The sequence below is a fragment of the Mastigoproctus giganteus genome, chromosome 2, assembly GCF_048544385.1.
Source record: "Mastigoproctus giganteus isolate SK-2022 chromosome 2, ASM4854438v1, whole genome shotgun sequence".
NCBI lineage: Eukaryota > Metazoa > Arthropoda > Arachnida > Uropygi > Thelyphonidae > Mastigoproctus > Mastigoproctus giganteus.
In genome coordinates this window covers 4,665,368-4,692,712 of record NC_143576.1, presented here as the reverse complement: position 1 = coordinate 4,692,712, position 27,345 = coordinate 4,665,368, and the positions used below count along the sequence as shown (strand labels likewise).

Sequence of the window (27,345 nt, the reverse complement as noted above, 5' to 3'; positions counted from 1 at the left end):
GGTAAAACATAATCATCAAAACAGTTTTTTTTGATAATTACAATAAATGAAACAATATTAGTTGTATTATAAAGTGAATTTCATCATGTAGAAATAGTGTATCATTTAGTAAATTAAAATTCCCACATGGTAGAAATATTTAAAAATTGGTGATATTTCTGGATTCCATGTTGAACCTTGTCATCAGTTTGTAGAGGGAAAAAAATTTTCCCTGTACATATTGTGCCAACTTTCATGTTTTCTTGATTATCTAATGACAGGATAGATCCACCTTGCTGGTTCAGTAGTTATGTTTGTGTGAGAGAGTTAGCTTTGCGGGGGTGAACCCCTTTACCACAATCAAATTCACTTAGAAACTTGCAATGTTTAATTGGTTTCGCACTCACTTCACACTAATTTTTCCTGTTCACCCATGTACTGCTTCTCAACACATTTCCATTAGTTTCTGATAGAAAAATTGTAATTAGTCTATACTAATATCTAGATGTTAAAAAGGTTAAATTAAAAGCAATTTTTTCCCCTCCAACCCTAGGGTTCTGCAACATTATCCATGGCATTTGCTGGAGCAAGATTTGCTTTTTCGGTAAGTGATATTTTTGCCTATTTTGTGGTTAACTATCATTAATACATATAGTTTACTTCAGGCATTAGCATTAGTAGAGGCATATGATGCAAGAAAGCAAGCTTATACAGCAACAGCCAAAAAAAAAAAAAAAAAAATCCCATTTCACCCATCCATTCGTTCCAAAAGTTTGTCTACTACTTCCTTAAATTTATTTAAACTATCAACTTCCACAATGACAGAAGTTTCTTCCAGCAATCAACTACCGGTTGGCTGAAGGCAAATTTCTGCACATCTATTCGACAACAGTTTTTCTTCAATTATAGTTTATGCCCCCTCATTGTTTGTAATCTGAGCAAGAGGGAGAATCCCTTCAGCATTGAGAGCACTCAATCCATTCAAGGCCTTATACACCTCAATCAGATCACTTTGCAGGTGTCTAGTCACCAGACGCTGCAATTTGCAGAACTTAAGCCTTTCTTCATAAGAGCACCTGTTTGTTCCCCTTTCCAGCTTGTTGCCCTGCTCTGTACTCTTTCTAGCAACTTTACATCCTTCCTAAAATGAGGCTTCCAGACTTGTACGCAGTACTCGAGGTCTAGTCTGACCATTGCCTTATCCCTGCTAGCAAAATTCCTGTATATCATTGACAATACCCTGTGACCTGCTCTGGCAGCCTGTCTGCATTGCTCAGAAAACTTCATATCTGACTGCACAATTACCCCCAAGGTCTCTTACATTCTCCACTACCCTGAGTGTAACACCACACAGTTGGTACATTGCTCTGGGATTACTCCTACCCATATGCAGTACTGTAGAATTTGTCAATGTTAAACATCAGTTGCAACTTCTCAGCCCATCTGCCCAACTTTTCTAGATCCTGTTGCAGTAGCATACTGTCATTAACAACCCTGCCAGACTTTGCATCATCTGCAAACTTAGACATTAAGCTTGATATACCTCCATCGATATCATTTATAAATACAGGCAGTTTTCGCTTTACGATTTCATGAGTTTCCCCCCCTCCCCCAAGTATCAACAAAATCGGAAATATGAACATTAATTGCAAAAAATTAATGTTAAACATTCATAAATACCGCATTCCAAACCATGTGTTTAGCTATACGATACAGCGTACCCCGCTTTACGATATTAATCAGTTCCACAGACACCATCGTATCGTTAAAACACTGTGTTTTGGTAATTCGTTTCAAGATCTCAGAAGTTAATTTTTGCTGTGTAACTAAGCTATTTATCTCTCTAAAATGTCATTTTTAAGGTCATGAGCATGACCGTAAGGCCATATAAAAGGTCGTGAAAGTGGTTTGTAAATTGTATTAGTTACCAATTCAAATCATTAAATTGCACTACACTTTCATCGTTATCGTATGTTTCATAATAAGAATCAATTTTAAATGCCTTTGTGATATTTTTCTAAAGCACATTTCTGGAGGTCACGACCATAAAACAATAAAAACAATTTGCACTTTCCAGTTTATTGGGCTTTTCTGTTACTTACTGCAAGCAATTATAAACAAGTAGTAAACTCAATGTTATTGCATTTCTGAAAATACCGATAGCTGGAATTGTGTGGTTTTTTTATGTTATTATGGTGAAATGTATTTCCCTTTTACTGAAATATTCAATCGTATAAAAAACATAAATAAATTTTCAGAATCTTCTCTTCATTCCTTTTCTGTTTTTTTTTAAAGCTTTGTAAACTTGTTACTACACACGAGTTGTGTTAGTTGCAATTTGTGTGTGCGGTTAAAAAAAATGCTTATGCATGCAATCATGAAATTTATAATTAAAAGAGAAGATTATCTTGGAAACAAATGCCTCTTGAAACATTTCTGAAGAAGACTGGTTCCTTGTGCAACAAACCGAGTGCCGAGCCAATAATGAGTGATTAACGAGTGTGCATTTAGTTGACGATGATGAAGAATAAACATACTTTAACATTTGTAAGTCGTAAATAATTTCTCTATTATTATAATTTGCTTGATTTTGCAGGCTGTTTTCATTTTTTTTCGATAAATCAATCATTGTTGAGAACGTAACCCCTATTTTTAACCTTATGTCTATGGGGAAATAATTCCTGCTTTAAGAGCGTGTGCTAGGAACAAATTAAATCGTAAAGTCAAGAACTACCTGTAAACAAAACAACAATGGGCCCAACACCGAACCCTGAGGGACACCACTAATAACATTAATCCACGAAAAGCAGTGTCCAGTGATTACTACTGTCTTCTCCCACTCAACCATACTTTTATCCATTGTAACAACTTGTCCCTAATGCCGTACTGCCTTCAATTTGTATAGTAGTCTTCCATGTGCAACAGTATCAAAAACTTTCCTGAATTCCAAGTATATGATACCAAAATTATTTTTTGCATCCAGTTCCTTTGTAACACATCATAATATCCATTCAAATTTGTCAGACAAGACTTTCCCTTAACAAACCCATGCTGTGTCTGAATTAATACCACAGTCTTGATGATCCTGCAATGCTTCTTTAACCAGTGACTCCATAATTCTCCTCAGAACAGAAGTTAAACAAACAGGTGTGTAATTACTCATGTCACCCTTTGATGATCCCCCTTAGTGAATTGGAGATACATTTGCACATCTCCAGTACGTGGGGATCTCTCCTGAATCTAAGGGTTTGCTTACTTCCTTTGCTGCCTCCTTTAATATAGGTGGATAGATCCTATCCTTCCCAGGTGCCATTCTTATGTTTAACTTCAGCAATTTCTCCTCCACTTTGCTCTCAGTGCAGTTATAACAAAATCATTGAATTCCCTGTTGGATTTTGATAATCTTCTGGCCTCCCTGAATAACTCCTCATTTGTGAATGTAGAAGCAAAATACCCACTCAGTTTGGCAGTTACCTGAACATGATCATCAATAGGCCCATCTATGTTAAGTGGGCCAATCTGAGTCATCCCTTTCCTTCTAGAGTGTACATAAGTAAAGAATTCTTTGCATTCTTTCCCAAAGATTTCTCATACTCTACCTTTGCTTGCCTAACCTTTTTTGTGAATTGATTACAGGCTAGCTTTTATCTACCATAGGCGTCTGTGTCACCCAATAATTTATATGCAACATATGCATTTTTCTTCTCTGCCACGAGTCTCATTAGTTCACCTGACATCCATTTAGGCCCAAACGCTGAACAGTATTTCTTAGTTGGTATGAAAAGCTTAATAGCTTCCAAGATTAATTCCTTGAATGCTTCCTATTTAGAATTTGATGTTGGTCACTTGGCCTCACTGTATAGAATTTAAAAAAAATCTCTGAGACCTCTGTAGTCACCTTTGCGAAAGCAAAAGCCCTTCCCTTTAGCCTTGATGTTAGTTACATCTTTAAGTAATTCCAACATCAGTACATTGTGATCACTTGTCATCCAGTGGTTCCTTTATCCGTAAATTCTTAATGCACGAATAATCACTGCTGATTTTTTTTAAATGTAAATCCCAAACACGAGAGATATTAGAACCTATAGTACTTAATACCATGCTTGGGTTGGAGGTTGAGAAGATGAAAGAAGATATTTGTTGACATTGGACTTGAATTTCTGTAGACTGTAATTTTCAGAAAATACGTATGAAGGAAGGTTGTTCCAAAAAACGGCAGTTGAATGAATAAATGAGGAAGATGAAAAGTTGGTTCTGTGAGTTTGAAGTTGGACAGTAAACGGATGTTGGCTGGTAGCTGCACGTGTTCGGACTGTTTTGAGAGAGGGAGCGGGAATTATAGAAGCCAATTCAGAAGAACAGTTCCCATGGAAGTATCTGTAGAAGAGGCATGCAGCAGAAACAGTACGTCTATGAGACAGCGAGTGGAGAGACTGTTAGAGATGTATCATTAATTAACCTAACTGTCCTCTTCTGAATGGAATCAAGATGCTTGAGAGGGATTTTGGGGACACCACCCCAGATGTGGAAACAATATTCCATGGCAGGGCGGATTTGCGATTTATACAGAGTGAGCAGCTGTTTGGAAGAAAAGTAACACTGAGAGCAAAAGAGAAAACCAAGTTTTTTAGATGCAGAAGAAGCAATGTTTATAATGTGCTTGTGCCAAGAGAGATTAGAAGTCAGGGTAATCCCCAAAAGAGATATATCATTTTGCCTACAAATCGGAGTGTCACTAAAGATAAGCATAGGAGCAGAAGAATCCTTTTTGCGAGATATAAGACAAGATTGAGTTTTAGAAGGGTTGAAATCAACTAAGTTGTCTTTGCCCCACTGGAGAATTACCTGAAGATCCGCATTTAAGGAATTGGTAGCAGATTTTCGAGAAGTTGAAGCTGATTGAGCAGGACAAGGTTTCTTAAAATGGAAAGTGGAATGCAATGTGCTATCATCGGCAAAACTATGGATAGGATTTCCAGTTAATGGAAGAAGGTCATTAATATACAAGAGGAAAAGAGTGGGGGAAAGAACTGAACCTTGGGGGACACCGGCATTAGTGGAGAAGTTAGAAGACAGAGAGCCATCTACTATCACCCTCAGTGAGCGATCAGAGAGAAAACTGGATAACCAATTACTAAAAACAGTTGTCAAACCATAAGATGGAAGCTTGTTTAGAAGACCTTTATGCCAAACACGATCAAAAGCCTTTGAGATGTCAAGAGCAACTACCTGTGTTTCACCGAACCTTTCCGTTGAATTAGTCCATAAATGGGTAACATAAGCCAGAATATCACCAGTGGATCGACACTGACGGAATCCGTACTGGCGATCGTTGATCAGATGGAAGGTTTCTAGGTAGTTTAAGAGTTGGCGGTTAATTGATTTCTCCATTACTTTAGAAAAAGTAGAAGTAATTGTAATGGGACGATAATTGGATGGGAGGGATTTGTCACCCTTTTTAGGAACTGGCTGGATATGAGCAAATTTCCAAGCAGAAGGAAAAACACCTTTGGAATAAGAAATTGAAAAAAGGCGGCAAAGAATAGGAGTAAGTTCAGGAGCACAGGTTTTGAGAACAATGCCGATAATCAGATCAAGAGTATTACTCCCTCTCGTTGCCTCTCAAACATGTTGCTGTAGAAAATAGTCATCCAATAAATCCAAAAAAGTCTTACTAGTGTGCGAGTGACCAACCCACAAGTTCCAGACAATATCTGGAAAGTTGAAATCCCTCATTATAAGACATTGACTTACTGGCCCACTCCATTTTTCTGTACAATTGATCATTATACTCATCAGATTCATTAGCCCTATAACACACACCTAATCTCATTTTTCTTTCCCAGTGCTTATTTAACACCAGACTCAACACTGCATTGTCCACTAACATCAATTGGATGCACTTCTTTAGATTTTGTGTGTTTCTTAACTAACAGCATAACCCCTCCTGCCTTCCTATACACATTGTACTCCCCAAATTCAAATTCTGCAATGCTTATATCTGTGTGATACCATGTCTCTGTTATCCCAACAATATCTGCCTTTGATGCCTTGTTCCACTATGACCCCCAGCAGTCCTGGAAAACTGCATTCCCTTGCTTTGCAGGCTGTTGCTCATTCTAATAGAAGCAGTACAAGAATTACTTTTGCCTCTGCCTGCTGCCACTGTTAACCTTTTAGTATGTGTATCTCCCTCCCAAGCTAGCAGTTTTTTGACCAACCTAACAGTGCCTCGATAGCAGCAGCAAATATTCTTGCACCCCATCCCTGTAGAAGCAGTCTTTTCTGTCAACAAGCACAGACCATGCTGGAAAAAAAATTCTACCCATAGAGCCTTGCACAATCTCTCCAGGGAGGGCCAAATTGATCGACAAGGCTCTCATCATATACTCCCTCCTATCCTGGCTGGGCAAAATTGCAGACACTTTCACATTCAACCCTAACTCACGACTTTTTTTCAACATTGACCTGTACTTGTTGAGTAAATCTGCGGTTCTCTTACTCTTAATGTCATTAATTCCAACGTATACAACATCACCTTTTGTGCCGTTAATAGATGATATCTGGTCTACGTCATCAACTTTTGCACCTCGCAGACATACCCTGGTTCTGTTCCATCTATCCTTTTTGCACAATATGTTCCCCGTTTCCCTGACAATAGAGTCACCTACAAAAACTAGTTCCTCTGGGACCAGTGCATTCTGCCTTGGGGTTACCGCTGTGTTGCGTGATGCACAGGAGTGAGCTCTGTTGTTGAGCTGCGCAGCTAAGAGCTTGATAGGCCCCTCATATTTATTTTTACAAGAGCATTTACCCTATACCTCAAGCTCTCGTAGACGCCCATCAGAAACACATAGAAAGGGATTAAAGTTCCTGTGACGTTTCACCTTTCTAGGGCTATTATTTCTAGGCAAGGTACGAACCTTTTTGATACCCCCTCATATTCTGTTTACTTCAACATTCACTACTTGAGGAATCTATCAATTTCATTTCATATTTTGGCTCTGTTCCTGGCACTAAGGTGACAATCAGAAAAATGGGTGAGGGTTTATATGACATCTCACACCAAAAGCAAGGGACATACTGAATGAATAAAGGGGATTGGGAACTACTGTTTATATATTCCATCTGTTCTGTTTTTGTATCATTTTAAATATAACAATTATGGATAACCAATCTCTGAATTTAATTGTTAGTAGAAAAGATATTTGTTAGCTAGCTGAGAAAATATACCTACTATATTGATACTAACCATTAATTGTCCTAAAATTAATTTTTTATTTTATGTTTCATAAAATGAATTTGCACATTTACTGGAGGTGTGCAAATGTATCACCAATTCACAAAAGGGGTTCAAAAGGTGACATAAGTAACTACGGACCTGTTAGTTTAGCTTGTGTTGCGGGGAAAATAATGGAACCGCTGATTAAAGAAACATTGCAGGATCATCTAGACAAGACTGCAGTAATAATTAAGACACAGCATGTGTTTGTTAAAGGGAGGTCTTATCTGACCAATTTGATTGGATACTATGATGTGGTCACAAGGGAACTGAATGCCAAAAATAATTTTTATATCATATACTTGGATTTCAGGAAAGCTTTTGATACTGTTGCACATGGAAGACTGCTGTACAAATTGGAGAGGTATAGCATTAAGGGTAAGTTGCTGCAGTGGATAAAGGGATGGTTGAGTGGGACACAACAGAGAGTGGTAATCAATGGACACTGCTCTTAGTGGACAAATGTTATTAGTGGAGTTCCCCATGGTTCGGTGTTGGGCCCATTGTTGTTTTGTATATTTATCAATGATATTGATGAAGGTATATCAGGTTTAATGTCCAAATTTGCAGATGATACAAAGGTTAGCAGCCAAATTTTTAGTATGATAAATTTCACAATCGTCAATGCAAAAACATGAATCCGTGAATATGGAGACCCGTGTGTGTGTAGTGCTAAAAATTTAACGATATTTTAGTTTTTACTTACGAAACTTGTTAATTCTACATAACAAAAAAAATTACAAAAAGTCTTTTCCATTTTAAGTTTATAAAATTAAGTGTGAAAATTGAGCATTCTGCATGAGCACATATTTCGACTAGACACTTAGAATATAGGTGTCTGCATATGGTAAAAAATTGAATATGGTAAATAAATATGATGAATTTATGATATTGCTCAAAGCATCAAAGGCAGATATTGTTGGGATATCAGAGACGTGGTGTCACACAGATATAAGGAATGCAGAACTGGAATTTGGGGAGTACAACGTCTACAGAAAGGATAGGCAGGATAGGAAGGGAGGAGGGGTTATGCTATTAGTTAAGAAACACATAAAATCCAAGGAAGTGAAGCCAGTCGACCTTGCTGGAAAGTGCAATGTCGAGTCAGTTTGGTGTGACATAAGCACTGGGAGATCAAAATGAGAGTAGGGGTGTGCTATAGGCCTAATGACTCTGATGAGTATAATAAGGACCTGTACAGGGAACTAGAGTGGGCCAATAAATCACAGAGTCTTATAATGGAGGATTTTAATTTCCCAGATATTGACTGGAATTTGTGGGTTGGTCACTCACACACTAGCAAGGCTTTTGTGGATATATTGGATGATTGTTTTCTCCATCAGCATGTTCGGGAGGCAACTAGAGTGAGTAATACTCTTGATTTGATTATCAGTAGTGATTCTTCATGCATTAAGAATCTGCAGATAAATGAACCACTAGGTGGCAGTGATCACCGTGTGCTGAAGTGGGATTTACTCAGAGAGGTAACTACCATCAGGGGTAAAGGGAAGGGTTATTGCTTTCATAAAGGCAACTACAATGGTCTGAGACAGTACTTAAATTCTATACAGTGGGACCAACTGATGATGTTATTAACAGCAAATTCAAAATGGGAAGCATTCAAAAAACTTATCTTGGAAGCTACTAGGCTTTACATACCAACTAAGAAATATTGTTCAAGGTTTAGGCCTAAATGGATGTCATGAACTAATGAGACATATGGCAGAGAAGAAAAATGCATGGGATACATATAAATTAACACGTGACACAGAAGCCTATGATAGATATAAGCTGGTATGTAACCAAATTACAAAGCTTTTGATACTGTTGCACATGGAAGACTGCTGTACAAATTGGAGAGGTATAGCATTAAGGGTAAGTTGCTACAGTGGATAAAGGGGTGGTTGAGGTGGAGAAGACAGAGAGTGGTAATCAATGGACACTGCTCATCGTAGACTAATGTTATTAGTGGAGCCCCTCAGGGTTCAGTGTTGGGTCCATTATTGTTTTCTGTATTTATAAATAATATTTATGATGGAATATCAAGCGTAATGGCCAAGTTTGCAGACGATACAAAGGTTGGCAGGGTTGTTAAGGACATTACTGATGCTATGCTGCTGCAACAGGATCTGGAAAGGTTGAGCAGACCAGATGGGCTGAGAGGTGGCAAATGAATTTTAACATTGACAAATGTAAAGTACTACATATGGGAAACAGCAACCCCAGAGCAACGTATCAACTCTGTGGTACTACACTGACAGTGGTAGAGAATGAAAAGAACCTGGGGGTGGTTGTTCAGGCAGATATGAAGTTCTCTGAGCAGTGCAGATGGGATGCAAGAGTAGCTCATGGTGTCTTATCAATGATATACAGAAATTTTTCTAGCAGGGATAAGGAGGTGATTATTCCCTTGTATAAGGTAATGGTCAGGCCACACCTTGAGTATTGTATACAGGTTTGGAGGCCTCATTTCAAGAAGGATGTAGAGTTGTTGGAACGAGTACAAAGAAGGGCAACAAGATTAGTGAATGGAACAAGGGGTTGCTCTTACGAAGAAAGGCTTAAGTTTTGCAAATTACAGTGTCTGGAGACTAGGCACCGGCGAGGTGATCTGATAGAGGTGTATAAAGCCTTGAATGGTTTGAGCATGCTCAATGCTGATGGGATTTTGCCTGTTGCTCAGAATAAACTTGAAGGCATAAATTCAAATTGAGGAAAGACAGATGTAGGATAGACGTGCGGAAATTTGCCTTTAGCCAGCGGGTGGTTGGTTGGTGGAACAGACTTCCATCCCTTGTAGTGGAGGTTGATAGCCTAAATAAATTTAAGGCTCAGCTGGAAAGGTATTTCGAATGAATGGAGGGGTGAAGTGGAAGTTTTTTTTTTTTTTTTTTGGCTGATGCTGCATAAGCTTGCTTTCTTGCATTATATGCTTCTTCTAATGCTAATGCTATATATTTAAGTTGGTTAACTACATTTTATATCTTAACTTTTTGCATTACTATATTCTTTATAAAACTTATTATTCTGCAATATGCACCCATCCACAGATTGGAGGGATCATTTGTGATGTTTTGATATACAAATAAAAAATAACAATTGACAAAAAATTATTTTATATAGTAATCGAAACATAAAATGAACATTATACATTTCCTGTAGCAATAGCATTGGCAATTCAGTGAGAAGAAATATTTGGTTAGACAAAACAACAAACAAAAATTATAAGAGAAAAAGTGGCGCACGTCTTTCAGACCATTTTCACCCATAATTCAAAGTAAACTGTAGTAAGATTTAACTCCTGGAATTTTTCTGTTAAGGAATTAACTGGGGAGTCCAAGCTCTTTGCTGCCCATATCAATGCCAGAGCTTGCACTTAATCATCAGGCAACACAGCAGCAAACCCCCCAAGGCAGAATGCACTGGTCCCAAAGAGGCTAGTTGTTGTTTGTGACCCTGTTGTCAGGGTAATGGGAAATATATTGTGCAAAAAGGATTGGTAGAAAGAGTCTGCCATCGGCAAAAGTGGATGATGTTGTTACAGCAAATATCTTTTAAGAGCACAAAAGGTGATGCTGTACATGTTGGCATCAATGACATTAAGAGTAGAATATCTGCAGACTTACTTAACAAGTAAAGGGCAAATGTTGGAAAAAAAGCTGCAAGTTATAGAGTTCAATTTGAGTGTCTGCAATTCTGCCCAGACATGATAATAAGGGCCTGACCATTGCCCTGTATAAGGCAATGGTCAGGCCACGCCTTGAGTACTGTGTACAGGTCTGGAGGCCTCATTTTAGGAAGGATGTAGATTTACTTGAGCGTGTACAGAGAAGGGCAACAAGATTGGTGAGGGGAATGAAGGGATCTTCTTACCAAGAGAGGCTTAAGTGCTGCAAATTGCAGTGGCTGGAGACTAGGCACCTGCGCGGTGATCTGATTGAGGTGTATAAGGCCTTGAATGGGTTGAGCACGCTGAATTCTGATGGGATCCTTCCACTTGTTCAGATTACGAACCTAAGGGGGCATAAATTCAAATTAAGAAAAGACGGATGTAGATTGGATGTGCGGAAATTTGCCTTTAGCCAGCGGGTGGTTAATTGCTGGAACAAACTTCCATCTGTCATTGTGGAAGTTGATAGGTTGAATAAATTTAAGGAGGAACTGGACAGGCATTTGGAGGGAATGGTGTGATTTTTTTTTTTTTTTTTGGCTGATGCTGCATAAGCTCATATATTTGCTTTCTTGCATCACATGCCACTACTACTACTTAAATATAAAGCACGCAAGAATATTTGCTGATGCTATTGAGGCAGTGTTAGGTGGATACACAGACTAATAAATTAACAACAGCCGCAGGCAGAGGTGAAAGCGATTTTTGCACTGATTTTATTGGAAAGAGCAGTAGCCTTGAAATCAAGTGGGATTTCAAGAACTGCTAAGAGGAGTCATTAGGGAACAAGTAAATATGTGGGCTGTGTTTGGGTAACTAATACTAAGAAGAGGTGCATATAGTAAATAAATTTGATGAATTTGAAGTGTTGATTAAGTTATCAAATGCAAATATACAGAATTTTTTAGTGACACCACATCTCTGATATCAGAGATGTGGTGTCACTCAGATATATAAGGGAGGCAGAATTTTTAATGTGGGGAGTAAAGTATATACAGAAAGACTTTTTTTTTTTTTTCAAATTAGGGTAGTTCCAATGCAGAAAAGGACAAACAGGAAGGGGTGGGGGGTTATGCTCTTAGTTAAGAAGCACAAAATTTAAGGCAGTGCAACTAGTAGACATAGGTGGCCAGTACAATTTTGAGTCAGTTTGGTGTGATAAAGCATTGGGAAAACAAAAATAAGAGGAGAAGTTTGTTACAGGCCTAATAACTCTTGAGTACAGCAAACAACTATACTGAGAAATAGTGGGCTAGTAAATCAGAATATCTTATAATAGGGGATTTTAACTTTCCAGAAATTGACTAAAACTTGAGTTGATCACTCACAGACTAGCAAGACTTGTGGATTTATTGGGTGACTGTCTTCCACGGAATCATGTGAGAGAGGCAAAAAGAGGGAGTAATAATCTTGATCTGATTATCGGCAACAGATTATTCATGCACGAAGAATCTGCAGATCAAGGAACCACTAGGTGGCAGTGATCACAGTGTATTGATTTGGAATTTACTTAAAGATGTAACTAAGATCAAGGGTAAAGGGAAGGGTTTTTGTAAAGGTTACTACAGTGGTCTCAGACAGTTCTATACAGTGGAAACAACTGCTGATGTTACCATCAGCAAATTCTTAATGGAAAGCATTCAATGAATTAATCATGAAATGAACATCAGATGAACTGAGACTCGTGGCCAAGAAGAAAAGTGCATACAGTTCATACAAATTATTAGACAACGTAGACATCACAGAAGTCTATGGTAGCTATCAACTAGTCTGTAATCAAGTCACAAAGGAGGTTAGGCAAGCAAAGGCAGATTACAAGAAATGTTTGGTGAATGATGCAAAGAAAAACAGCATATACTTCTTTACGTAGGTAAACACTGGAAGGAAGGGTGAATTAAAATTTGCCCACTTGATATCGATTGTTGAACTGTTGATGATTCTGCTCAAGTTGCTGACAAACTGAATGAGTATTTTGCATCTACATTCACATGGGAAATTCTTTTGGGAAAGGGATACCAGAAGTTTATCAAACTGTAACAGAGCTGAATGATTTTGTAATAACTGAGAGGAAAGTGACAGAGGTGGGGTTTTTTTTTTTTTTTATTTAATTATAAGAAAGGCACCTTGGGTGGATGGGATATATCCAGTTATATTAAAGGAGGCAGAAAAGGAAGTAAGCAAACCCTCAGCCATAATTATAAGAGCATTCTTGGACTCAGGGGAGGTTCCCACAGACTGGAGATGTGCTAATGTATTCTCAATTCACAGAGAGGTATCAAAGGGTGATGCAAGTAATTACAGACTTGCCAGTTTAACTTTTGTCCCAAGGAAAATAATGGTGGCACTAGTAAAAGAAGTAATTCAGGATCATCTAGACACGCCTGCAATTATATTTCAGACACAACATGGATTTGTTAGGGGGAAATCTTGTCTGACCAATTTGATTGAATAATATGATGTTGGTCACAAAGGAAATGGATGCAAAAAACAATTTTGATATCATATACTTTGATTTCAGGATTACATTGTCAAAAGCTTTTGATACTGTGGCATATAAAAGCCTGCAGTAGAAATTGGAGCAGTGTGGAATTAAAGGCAAGTTGCTGCTATGGATAAAGAGGCACTGTGCTTCATGAACTACTTTTATTAGTGGAATCTCCCAGGGTTCGGTGTTGTGTCTATTGTTGTTTTCTACAGTGGCAGACAAAAAAACTGCACCTTAAAAAAAAAAGTAACATTAATAGTGAAACATATAAGATATTGTTTGATTACAGTCATTTTGTTTGTCGCAAAGCAAAGGTATTGCGTCAGATAACACTTCTATTGTATCAGACAATAATTGCAAGGTATTGAATCAGCCATTTCTATAAATATGGCATTGGAAGGGTATGCACGCTCATTAGAATCCTATTTTGCAGAGGTGTAAGCATGACTCCATGTGTTCAGTTGACACCAATGGAAAAAAGTGTAACTGTTGCTCTGTCCCAAGAAGGGCTTTCTATGTGTGGTATCACTGATAAAATAGGCTGCCACCAGTCAACAGTATCCTGGGTGCTGAAATTAAAGCATGAAACTGGTGATGTGAATAGAAAACCTGGATCAGGCCGTAAGAGAGTGACCACACCTTCCCAAGATCGATATTTGAAACGGCTATGACTTTGTAATCGCCATACTAGTGCTCCTGATCTAAAACTGGACTTTGAGATGGCCTCTGATATTAAAACAAGTGCACAAACTATCCAAAGACTGTTTTGGAATGTGGTCCACATGCCTATCGGTCTTTGTTGTCCCAGCAAATGAGGAAGAAGTGAGTGAGGAAATGAGGAAGACTAATCGAAATTCAACCTGCATGTCTCAGAAAGGAAGTGATATGTCAGAAGACGAAAATTGGAGGCATACCATCCTGACTGCATAACAGACTGTAAAGTTCCCTGCTGGTCAGATGGTCTGGGGATGCATAACAAGCAAAGGAGTGGGGAGGAATTAAGTTTATTAATGTAACGGTGAATGCACTGGAAGAGTGCCTGAACCCGTTATTAGGGATCACCACAGAGACATCCAAAACTGCATTTTTCAACAGGACTCAGCACCTTGCCATACAGCAAAATTGGTAAGTTTTATGCTATTTAGATTTAATGATGAGTTTGTCTTGTCTCACAAGGCTTAAAACATACGCCAACTTTTCTCCCTTAAGGTGCAGTCATACCTCAGAAATGCTGGCATTACATGTTTGAACTGGCCTGGCAACAGTCCACATTTGAACCCTATCGAAAATTGCTGGTACACAACCTGCAGGAGAGCATTGTAAGGTTGTGGTACCACGAAATTGGGCAACCATATATCCAGAAGTTGATAAACTGTGCCAGATCGTTGCAAGGCTGTAATTGCAGCTCGAGGAGGAACAACAAAACATTGAGGACTTATTTTGCTGATTTACAGTACATAATACTATTACGTTAACTTTTTGTTTTCAGTTTATACACGTATATGTAATAAAATATATTTGGTTGTGATTATTGCCATTTGCATGATTTCTCATATTTCCATTAATTACGCATTTTATCCTTTGGGAAGATATTTATGGCAATTAGCTATATCGGGTGGAGTCTTTTTATTGGATTTGATTCACAGAGATATATATCTCATCTAACAAATGCATTTTGAACATTTCTGCAATCCACAATGCAGTGCAAAACATTATTTGCAAAATTCACAAGTGATGCAGTTTTTTTGTCCACCACTATGTTTATCAGTGATATTGATGGATGCATGTCATGTCAGGCTCAATATCTAAGTGTGCAGATGATACAAAGGTTGGCAGGTGGTTAATGACCATGCTATGTAGTATAGAATGACTATGCTACAATAGGATCTAGAAATGTTAGACAGGTGAACAATTGAAGTTTAACATAGACAAATTCCAAGTACTACATATGGGTAGCAGTAACTGTAGAGTAACATACTGTGTGGTACTACATTCAGGGTAGTAGAAAATGAAAAAGTCCTTGGGGATAATTGTGCAGTCAGATATGTAGTTTTCTGAGCAGTGCAAATAGGCTACCAGGACAGCTCATGGGGTTTGGTATGTGATATACAGAACTTCTGTAGTTGGGTATCTAAGAAAGATATATGAATGTGTGGGCAACCTTGTGAATGTCTTTGGTATATTTAGTTGAGCTACTTGGATTATTTGATTTGTAACTCAATCTATAGAGGCAAGAATGATTACCTGATTATCAAACATGGAAAGTTTTTCAGGCGGGTATGAAACATATACATGCTATCATTTAAAATTGTAAATCATGGCATCAGTTAATTTCTTGATAAGCCTTCTTCTGCTGTCTAAATTGAAACTTCCCTATGGGGATGATGGCTGTGGAGTCTACCACCGAACTGAAGGGTTGAGGTGAACTGTTTGACTGTCACCTAGTTCTTCGTATGTGATATATTGGTTTGGTGACAGATATATAAGGGTTATGGTATAGTTAAAATAAAGCCAGTGGCAATAGAGATGGCTACTGCTTCAGGTAATATTTTTACAGAAATATGGGAGTATACAAGGATTGCCATGTGTTGGGTTATCTGTAATTCTCATCTTTTTGGTATTTAGCATAGTGAGACATTAATATGAGGCCCAAGATAAGTTCCAGTTTCCATATCATCTTTGGCAAATATTTCAAGTAGTAGGTCATGAACGAGCCCAGTCAGATATGGATTGCTTTGGTGGAATTTTTATATTTGTCTGTGAGCATATATTTATCTCTGGAATAATGGCTTGAGCATAAGTAGGTTTGTCAACACTAGTAAGTTATTTATTTATTTTTTTTATGTGAACCCCAAACACGAGAGGTATTAGAACCTATAGTACTTAGTACCATACTTGGGTTGGAGGTTGAAGACGAAAGAAGATATTTGTTGACATTGGACTTGAACTTCTGTAGATTGTAATTTTCAGGAAATACGTATGAAGGAAGATTGTTCCAGAAAACAGCAGTTGAATGAATAAATGAGGAAGATGAAAAGTTGGTTCTGTGGGTTTGAAGTTGGACAGTATGTGGATGTTGGCGGCACGTGTTCGGACTGTTTTGAAAGAGAGAGAAGGAAATATAGAAGCCAATTCAGACGAACAGTGCCCATGGAAGTATCTGTAGAAGAGGCATGCAGCAGAAACAGTGCGTCTATGAGAAAGCGAGTGGAGAGACTCTGTTAGAGATGAATCGTTAATTAACCTAACTGCCCTCTTCTGAATGGAATCAAGAAGCCTGAGAGAGGTTTTGGGGGCACCACCCCTTATAAAGATATCTTCCCTTCCTGATACTTGATGCCATGTTCTGCTCTATATCATTGCATTTTTTTTTTTCCCCTCCACTGCTTGCATTTTCTGGAGTAGAATTGTGGTCACCTTGAGTGTAGAACAGTCTACATGGGTATAACTCTGGAACCATATTGCTAAGACAGCTGAATTTCTGCACACAACTTTGGAGTGCCCAATCACTTATAACAAGAGTAAATCAGATTGTATTATAATTAGGGATTTTAACTTCCCAGATATTGACTGGAACTTGTGGCTTATTCACTCACAAACTAGCAAGACTTTTGTGGGTTTATTGGGTGATTGTGTTCTGCATCAGCATGTTTGAGAAGCAACCAGAGAGGGCAATACTCTTGATCTGGTTATCAACAGTGATTATTTGTACATTAAGAATTTGCAGATAAAGGAACCACTAGGTGGCAGTGATCACAGTTTACTGATGTGGGATTTACTTAAAGATATTAAAGGAAGAGTAATATTAAATTATAAAGATATTAATAAAATTAATTTTATTAAATTATAAAATTATAAAGAAGATATTAAACCAGGGAAGAGTTTATGCTTCCGCAAAGGTGACTACAGTGGTCTCAGACAGTTTTTAAATTCTGTACAGTGGGACCAACTGATGATGTTACCAACAGCAAATTCTAAATGGGAAGCATTCAAAGAATTAATTGTGGAAGCTACTAGGCTTTTCATACTGATTAAGAAATACTGTTCAAGGTTTAGGCCTAAATGGATGGTAAATGAACTAATGACACTCTTGACAGAAGGAAAATGCATGGGATGCATATAAATTATCAGGTGACACAGAAGCCTATGGCTGATATAAGATAGTTTGTAATCAAGTTGCAAAGGACATTAGGTAAGCAAAGGTAGATTACAAGAAATTTTTGGCAAAGGATACTAAGAAAACAGCAAGGACTTCTTTACTTATATAAACTCTAGAAGGAGGGAGGGTAAATCGGAGTGGTCCACTTGATATTGATTGTTCGACTGTTGATGGTCCTGCTCAGATAGCGGACAAACTGAATCAGTATTTTGCATCTACATTCACACGAGGAATTCTTTAGGGAAGTGAAGGACAGAAGCTTATTAAACTCTAACAGGGAGCTTAATGATTTTGTAATAACTGAGAGTAAAGTGGAGGAGAAATTGTTGAAGTTAAACACAGGAAAGGAGCCTGGGGTGGATGGGATCTATCCAGTTATATTAAAGGAGGCAGCAAAGGAAGTAATCAAACCCTTAGCCATAATTATGAGAGCATCCTTGGACTTGTTGGAAGTCCCCACAGACTGGAGATGTACAAATATATACCCAATTCATAAAAGGGGATCAAAACGTTACATGAGTAATTACAGACCTGTTAGTTTAACTTCTGTTCCAGGTAAAATAATGGAGTCACTGGTTAAAGATGCATTGCAGGATCGTCTAGACAAGACCGCAGCAATAATTCAGACACAGCATGGGTTTGTTAAGGGAAAGTCTTGTCTGACAAATTTGATAGGATATTATGATGTGGTTACAAAGGAACTGGATGCAAAAAATAATTTTGATATCATATATTCGGATTTCAGGAAAGCTTTTGACACTTTTGCACATGGAAGACTATTGTACAAATTGGAGCAGAATGGTATTATGGGCAAGTTACTACAGTGGATAAAAGAGTGGTTGAGTGGGAAACAACAGAGTGGTAATCAATGGATGATGCTCTTTGTGGACTAATGTTATTAATGGAGTCCCCCAGAGTTTCGGTGTTGGCCCACTGTTGTATATTTATCAGTGATATTGATAATGTCTTGATATAACTTCATCCAAGTTTCCAAATGATATAAAGGTTGGCAGGTTTGTTAATGGCAGTGTTCTACTGTAACAGGATCTAGAAAAGTTGGACAGATGGGCTGAGAAGTGCAACTGAAGTTTAACATTGACAAATGCAAAGTACTGCATATGGGTAGAAGAAACCCTAGAGAAACATACTGTGTGGTACTATACTTAGGGTGATATAAAATGAAAAAGAGCTGGGAGCAATTGTGTAGTCAGATATGAAGTTTTCTGGGCAGTACAGACAGGCTGCCAGAGCAGGTCATGGGGTATTATCAATGATATATAGGAATTTTGCTAGTAGGGAAAAGGAACTAATTATCCCTTTTGTATAAGGCAATGCCCACGCCTTGAGTACTGCATACAAGTCTGGAGGCCTCATTTTAGGAAAGATGTAGAGTTGCTTGAGTATGTACAGAGAAGGGCAACAAGATTGGTGAGGGGAAGGATTGGGGTTCTTTTACCAAGAAAAGCTTAAGTTCTGTAAATTTTAGTGTCTGGAGACTAGGCACCTGCAGGGTGATTTAATTCAGGTCTATAAGGCCTCGAATGGGTTGAGCACGTTGAATTCCGATGGGTTTCTTCTACTTACCCAACTCAAACTATGAACCTGAGAGGGCATAAATTCAAATTGAGAAAAGACAGTTGTAAAATAGATGTATGGAAATTTGCCTTTAGCCAGCAGGTAGTTGATTGCTGGAACAAACTTCCATATGTCGTTGTGGAAGTTAATAGTTTAAATAAATTAGAGGAACTGGACAAACCTTTAGAGGGAATGGTTGTGTGAAATTGGTTTTTTTTTTTTTTTTTTTCCTCTTTTTGGCTTGGTTTTTTTTTTTTTTTTTTTTTTTTTTATTTTTGGCTGATGCTACATAAACTGGTATGCTTGCATCATATGCATCTACTACATTTTGGAACGTAAGGTCTAAGAGGGCAGATGAGGTAACTAGCCTTGACTGATATTGTTGGTGGCTTAGGAGTATTAAAAGTAAGGATAATTCTTGTCGGGATAAATGTTCCTGTTGGAATTTTTCTTTTTGTTTAGATGACTTATTCTTTTTATTTATTTATTTTTTGGATGTACTCCTTTAACACATTGAGCTAATATTCAGCAATAACATCATTTGAAGAGTTTAAGACTGGCAGGGAGGTGACAGGTGTCAGTGTGCCAGCAGTAGATTTGATTTTAAGCATATTTCAGATTAATGGTGGTTTATTTCTACCAAGAGGCCTTTTTGAGAACTGGCTGCACTTTCCTAGACATGTCTGAATTAAAAATAAAAAAAATGGGGGCAATTTTTCTCCAGTCTTACTTAATTCAGATTTTTTTTTTTATATAGCTGATTAGTGCAATGAAAAGAAAGGAAGGTGTTATTGAGTGTACAAGTTATCAGGCGATAAACCACTTTGTTGCCTATGGTGTGATCATATGTTGACTGTAGTATTAGAAACAATGGTGCTTAATAGTGCAGGCTTTGTTAAAACAACAAAAAAAAAAAAAAAAAAAAAAAAAAAGTTATGCAAGGCCACTATTGCATCAGGTTTTTTTTTTTTTTTTTTTTTTTCCCTTTTGCCTGATCTGTTGTCATAAGCTTGGGCCGAGCCTGCAGAATATACTTCCACAATACAATTCGGTTTTCAGCCAAAGTGTTGATAGTTGAATTGTACTTTGCTTAGTATTGTGTAAGTGGATAGTTTGATTAAATTCAAGAAGGATAAAGTCAGATTATTAAAAGGAATATGGATGTGCAAATGAAGTGGGTAATTTTTTTTTTAGTTGGTGGTGTAGAAGCTTTGCTTCCTTGCCCAATATTAATATTATGTAATTCAGACTTCTCCCGTTCCTATTAGTTTAAATTATTGAGGTTTTACTGTGTTAATTGTTTTAATTTTCCATGTATCTTAAACTGAAAAAAGAAATGCCTAATTTTGATTTTTTACCCTTTATAGTTGATTAGTGCAATGAAAGGAAAGGAAGGTGTTATTGAGTGTACTTTTGTGAAATCTTCAGAGACAGAGGCTACATACTTTTCTAATCCTGTACTTCTAGGGGTAAGTACAATTACTTAAAAAAAATAATAAAATAAAATAAATTCTTTTACACAAAGTTTACCTGTTTGGGGATTAATTTTGAATACTTCATTTTGCATCACCCCCCCTTTTTTTAATCTCTTTTGCATTGGGTTGATGCTGCATGAAACCACAACCAACAACTTTTTTTATGTAGCATCCTGTAGGCACCTTGAACTTTCTTCTGTAGAAAAATATAAATGAATTTTCCAAATGATTATTATATAGGTGTTTTTCATAACAAGTGGGCTGTACTTTCAAGGTTGATTCAAGACATCAAAATGCTGAAAAAAAAAAAACTTTATATAAACATTTGTTGCCAGGTTTCCTTTTTGTGTTCCAGAAATTATCTGGAAAAAAATACCTGTTGGTCTCTGGATAGGCAAATCACATTACAAGAACATATGCTTGAGATATATAAATTGATTACCATTCTGGTGTGTACAGTTGACTTTATTTTATAATAAAGTTACAATTATGTTCATAATTCTAACTTCTTACTGTGAAATCAGTTAAGTGTAGTTATAAGAGGGGGCTGAAAAAAAGTGTAGGACGTGCAACTGTGTGGAGAATCTTACAGGAAAAGCAGCTTATCTATATCACATTCAATGATTACAAGTTTACTGAAAAGGTGCTTTAGTACTTTTTGTTCCTACAACAGCATGCCTGTAATAATCTTTTTCTATCATTGTGTTGTTTTATAACGATGCTGGCTTCACAAGAAAGGGCTTGGTCAATTTTCACAGTATTTGTGACCAGGTAGAAGAAATCCACGTCATCATTCTGCTGTGGAATCAGCAAAAAATTAGCATTGATGTTAATATTAAATTGCTGACTGCTTAAGTGGTCCTTTTGTTTTGTACAGAAGACTTACTTGAGAATCCTATTCCAAATTTTGAAGAAATGATTTTTACTACATTTACTGTTGAAATTTTGTATACATGATGGTTTCCACCTCATTTTGGATGATAAATGGATAGGTAATGGAGGTCCACTGTTTACGTGATACCCATTGAAATGCCTCCTTGTTGTGTACAATGATGATGCCACCTTTAACTTAATGATTTCATTCACTTCCTGCATCAGGCAGTTTGTTACGGGGAGTAAACAGGTGTGAATTCAAATGCAAAGCAGCCATTTTAATCACTTCCGTTAAGGGTAAGGTGGATAAATGTTGAAACACAATTAAGGCTGTAAAATCTGAAACAAAAACTTCAGGCATATATTTATATTAACTTTTTCATTATTTTCAGGTCCTGAATTGATCCTGAAAGTACAGCATGTTTAATAACATGTATGTGTGTGTGTATGTATGTATATATATATATATATATATATATATATATATATTTAAATACCTATCAGTTTGTAGTTTATTTTCAATAATGCTCTGATATGTGTAGATATGGAAAAAATTACGTGATTTCCACATGTAGCAAAGATTGTAGAACTATTTGTAGAATACATTGATAACAACTAACAGTGATGGGACATTCAAAGTTATTTTGGGAAAGAAAACTAAACATTTATCTAGGTTTCCAGACTTTCTTGTAATCCATAAACAGAATGCATGGGTGATTTACACGGCTGCCTACAGAAACACTTATGCAACTAGCATAAGTGTTTCTGTAGGCAGCCCCTATAAAATCATAGTTTGATTTTTAAACCAAATGAACTGTTTGCTTTATAACGTACCCCACATACTGATTTGGAAAAATTTAAGTTTATATACTTTAACAATTTTTGAAATTGAAAAGTTCTCTCCTATATAATTTTTGTGCATATGCACAGAAGACAAAGTGGTAATCAATGGATGCTGCTCTTTATGGACTAATGTTATTAGTGGAGTCCCCCAGGGTTCAGTGTTGGGCCTGATATTGTTTTGTATATTTATCAGTGATATTGATGAAGGTATATCAGGCTTAATGTCGAAGTTTGTAGATGATACACAGGTTGGCAGGGGTGTTAATGACAGTGCACTACTTCAATAGGATCTAAAAAATTTGGGCAGATGAGCTGAGAAGTCACAACTGAAGTTCAACATTGACAAATGCAAAGTATTGCATATGGGTAGAATTAAACCCAGAGAAATGTACCAACTGTGTGGTATTACACTTAGGGTGGGAGTAATTGTGAAGTCAGATATGAAATTTTCTGAGCAGAGCAGGTCCTGGAGTCTTGTCAATGTTATACAGGAATTTTGCTAGCAGGGACAAAGGAGGTGATTATTCCATTGTAAAAGGCAATAGTCAGGCCACACCTAGAGTACTATACAGGTCTGGAGGCCTCATTTCAGGAAGGATGTAGAGATGGGCAACAAGATTGGTGAGGGGGAGCGAAGGGGTGGTCTTACAAAGAAAGGTTAAGTTCTGCAAATTGCTGCATGTGGAGAGTAGGCATCTGTGAGGTGATCTGATTGAGATGTACAAGGCCTTGAATGAGTTGAGTAGGCTCAATCCTGATGGGATTATTCCCCTTGCTCAGATTACAAACCTGAGTGGGCATAAATTCAAACTGAGGAAAGACAGTTGTTGAATAGATGGGCAGAAATTTGCCTTTAACTTGTGGATAGTTGATTGCTGGAACAAACTTCCATCTGTCGTGGAAGTTGATAGCTTAAATTCAAGGAGGAACAGGAAAAACGTTTAGAGGGAATGATTGTTTGAAATGGGCTTTTTTTTTTTTTTTTGGCTGATGCTACATAAGCTTGCTTTCTTGCATTATGTACCTCAATTACTACTACGGCTTTACATTATATTCAAAAATCAACTCATTGCCGTATGTTCCTTATATCTACCATTTTATGTACCAGGCGTCATTTGACTAGTAGCAAATTTTGTGGTTTCTTTCTTTCACCAAATTATGTCCACCAGCTGTTTCTCATTTTTGGCTAGATGAGTAAGATGATCAGTTAAGAGAGCATTTTATGATGCTGACGGCCTGCTCGATAAAATTTGTCTGACTTTTTGCTGATATTTTGTACCATATGCATTGGTATGACTACTTCAATTTGACTTTTATAAATTTTTAACAAAATAACTTCATTTATTTTTCATACCATATAGCTATGGTACAATTTGCATCCTTATTATATAGCAGAGGCAAAAAAAAAAGTTGCAAAGAAAAAGGCATTGATCTGTGCAGTTGTAACGTTACACAAATTGCTTATGATGTTACTTATTCTAACCTTCCCTTACAGTGGAAGCATAAAAAGTTATGCCTCTTACTAAACTTTTTTTAAGGAATAGAAGTGTCAAAGATAAAAATGTATATGTAGTCAGCACTTCTAAAACTTTCATATGGCCTTTAAGTAAAATTAATATTACTTAAAGAAAGCAAACTTATACAGCAAAAGAAAAACTTTCTATCTTGGTGCTGACATCAACCACAACTGCTTTCACATCTTTCCTGCCTTTTTCCCATTTTAGTTTTAGCTTCTTTGGGGTAGAAGCATCATTTGATGCCAAATTTAGGTTATCAATAGTAGAGGTGTAGCAATAATCTTCTGGACAGATGCAAAAAAAAAAAATCATTGATTTAAAATGAAGCTAAAAAATGGTTTTATTTTTATTCAAAATAATCACTGCCTATTCTAGAAGTTTCTGAAAAGAGTCAGCAAAGGCATTTAAAGAGATGATGTTCAGTTCAATGTAGTTCAATGTTTGTTTTTCTTTAACATACCAAAATCTCCTTGGATGGCATTTTTGCATTAGGGAAGAGGAAGAACTCCATTCATGCTAGAGTAGGATCTGTAAAATGCCATATTTTGTGAGAAATGTTTCCACAAGTGCAGAATTGGCAGGGGCATTGTCATACAACAACAACCAGCTGCTCTTCTTGCAATTGCAGCCATTGCCTGGGAAATACGCTTTGATAGTCCTTGAAGCACTTGTACATAGAACACATTGACTCTCTCCCCTGCAGGTACAAATTCCTTGTCAATCACAGTTTGTTTAAAAACACGATCAGCATCACTGTGATACTGGGCTTCTGTAAGTGAAACATTTTGGGCCATAGGATAATTTTTTGAAGTCCACCGCGTGATTTCTGACACTTTGTCTCTGCATTGTACTAAAACACCTAACACTAGTCTCCAGTGACAGTACAGTTGAGGAAATTAAGATTGTCTTGACAAGTCTGGATGCAGTCCTCTGACTGTGACACTCTGTTGCTTCTGCTTATCCAGGAGGCACAAATTTTGCATAGGCCTTCCTTTTCCCTAAATCTTCATGCACAATTTGACAAATCTCCTTATTCATATTCAACTCATCAGCCATTATTCTTAGGATCAAATAACAATCTCTTGCCACAATTCCCAAACTTTTGCAAATCCATCTTCATTTTGAGAGGTTGACAAATGCCTACTTCTTGGGTCATTGCAATCATGTCTATCTTTGAACCACTTCACTTCGGTTCTCGCCTGAGCCACAGCACTCCTGCTACTTTGTGCCCATTGCTTTGCTGCTCTAGCCTGGGGCAAGATTTCCAAACTCATCGAACATGACTGTAACAGCACTAGTCCAGGAACTTTATTGCCACACCTAATATGTGGAATGATTTTGAACCTTGGCACCACAACTCTTACTAATGTTGTTCGGCTATAGTGCAGTCACGTGTTTAAGCAACATTGTTGTATTGCCATGCCAGGCTTTATTTTTTATTTTTTTTGATTCCCAGTTAGACTAAATTGATAACAGCTTCTCTTAAGAATTTGAAAAATAAATACTACTCTTTATTGTATAACAAGAAAAATTGAATAGAATTGAACAAGCTCTTCACAGCCAGGGATTAAAAATGGGTGTGAGACAAGTGTACTGAACTAGACAAGGATTATCTCAAAAAGAAATAATCATTAGCAGCTCAATAAAACATTTTATAGGTTTTAAATTTAATTTGTCTCAACCGTTTTTGATAATCTGTGGGAAAGCTTGATAAACTTTTTTTTTTAAATCTGCAAAATATGGATCTTTAACTAGGTTAGGGTTATTCTTGGCAATAGCATTCATTACCTGGTTTTGTAGTGATTACTGTATCATTATCTGAATACCAAGACACCCCGATCTTAAAATAAAAAGACAGAATAACTCACTCGCAGTAATGCCAAGGACGTGCAACTGCACAACCCATAAAGTATGACTCAGCTTCCTAATAAAATTAACCTAAGACGGAGAACTCAAGCACCACTTCCTTATCAGCACTTGTAAACTCCGAAAAGGATATATAAGGATAAAGTGAATGCTAAAGTGTTTTGTCATTAACCACAGTCTAAATAAGTTGACTGCAGGTTTTGAAATTAAAAGTTTGTATGGTTTACTGTATTTGATTTTTGACCATGAGGATCATTCTGCTCCCGCTGAACCAAAGCCAAGCACTCCAGTGTCAAGGCTTGAGCTACTGCAAGAATGCTGTTATCTTCAGGATTGCTTAAGTTGCTTATCATTTCATATTTGCAAATTAAGCAGAATAATGAATAACAATATTTTGTCTCCAAGTCGAACATGATCTCAGTCTTCAGTGGAAGCAGAATAATCTCCCACATTCAATCAAATGCAGCAAAGCTTACAAAACTAAAAGGAGGACCATCAGTTGGACTTTTCTTTAGTACCTTTTCATGAATGCACGGGTTATTTGATTCAATAGGTTGATATTCTTGGTTTATAATCCCCTCCACCAAGTTGCTTTAATTCTTCTATAAACCATGCTTTGGTCACTTAGGAATAGTAAGTCTCACTTAAAGTACAATGGGGGTGTAAACCAATAGTCCTCACATCTTTTGTTTTGTTGTCTTGTTTTTTCTTAAGTGAAAAAATGACTTAAACATCAAGAAGTAACATGTTTTTATTAAAAATTTGATGTTATGAGAAAGAAATAAGCATGTGTGTGAAATTAGATTTTAAAATTTCTCAAACTATATATGGTAAAATCCATATGAACATAAGATGCACAAATCATAGCATTATGCATAAGTGAAATTTTGTGTTAATGAATATCATTGAAAATAATCTCATACGCTGAGAGGTGGCAACTGAAGTTTAACATTGACAAATGTAAAGTACTGCATATGGGAAGCGGTAATCCCAGAGAAATGTACCAGCTGGGTGGTGTTACACTCGGTAGTGGAGAATGAAAGAGACCTGGGGTTAATTGTGCAGTCGGATATGAAATTTTCTGAGCATTGCAGATAGGCTTCCAAAGCAGGTCATGGGGCCTTGTCAATGATATATAGATTTTGCTAGCAGGGATAAGGAGGTGATTATCCTTTTGTATAAGGAAATGGTTAGGCCACACCTTGAGTACTGTATACAGGTCTGGAACCCTCATTTGAAGAAGTCTGTAGAGCTGATGGAATGAGTACAGAGAAGGGGAACAAAGGGTTGCTGTTACCAAGAAAGGCGTAAATCCTGCAAATTGTAGCAACTGGAGACTAGGTACCTATGAGGTTATCTATTTGAGGCGTATAAGGCTTGAATTGTTTGAGCAAGTTCAATCTTCCTCTTGCTCAGATTACCTGAGGGGACATAAATTAAATTGAGGAAAGACTAGATGTGTGGAAATTTGCCTTTAGCCAGCTGGGTGGTTGATAGTTGGAACAAACTTGCATCTGTTGTAGTAGAGGTCGAAAACTTAAATAAGTTGAAGGCAGAACTAGAAAACACATTTGGGGTAATGAAAGGGTGGTTTTTTTTTTTTTTTTTGACTGATGCTGTA

The 27,345-nt window shown here is 37.1% G+C and overlaps 1 protein-coding gene across 1 annotated transcript in view; it reads left to right on the top strand.

Annotated features, from left to right (window-relative positions):
• Mdh2 (malate dehydrogenase 2) overlaps window positions 1-27,345 on the top strand; it is a 101,845-nt gene that overhangs the window by 70,385 nt on the left and 4,115 nt on the right. Inside the window, exons 6-7 of the mRNA XM_090387969.1 lie at window positions 533-583; window positions 20,518-20,619. Coding sequence (XP_090244095.1) covers window positions 533-583; window positions 20,518-20,619 — 153 coding nt within the window. The remainder of the gene's footprint in view (window positions 1-532; window positions 584-20,517; window positions 20,620-27,345) is intronic.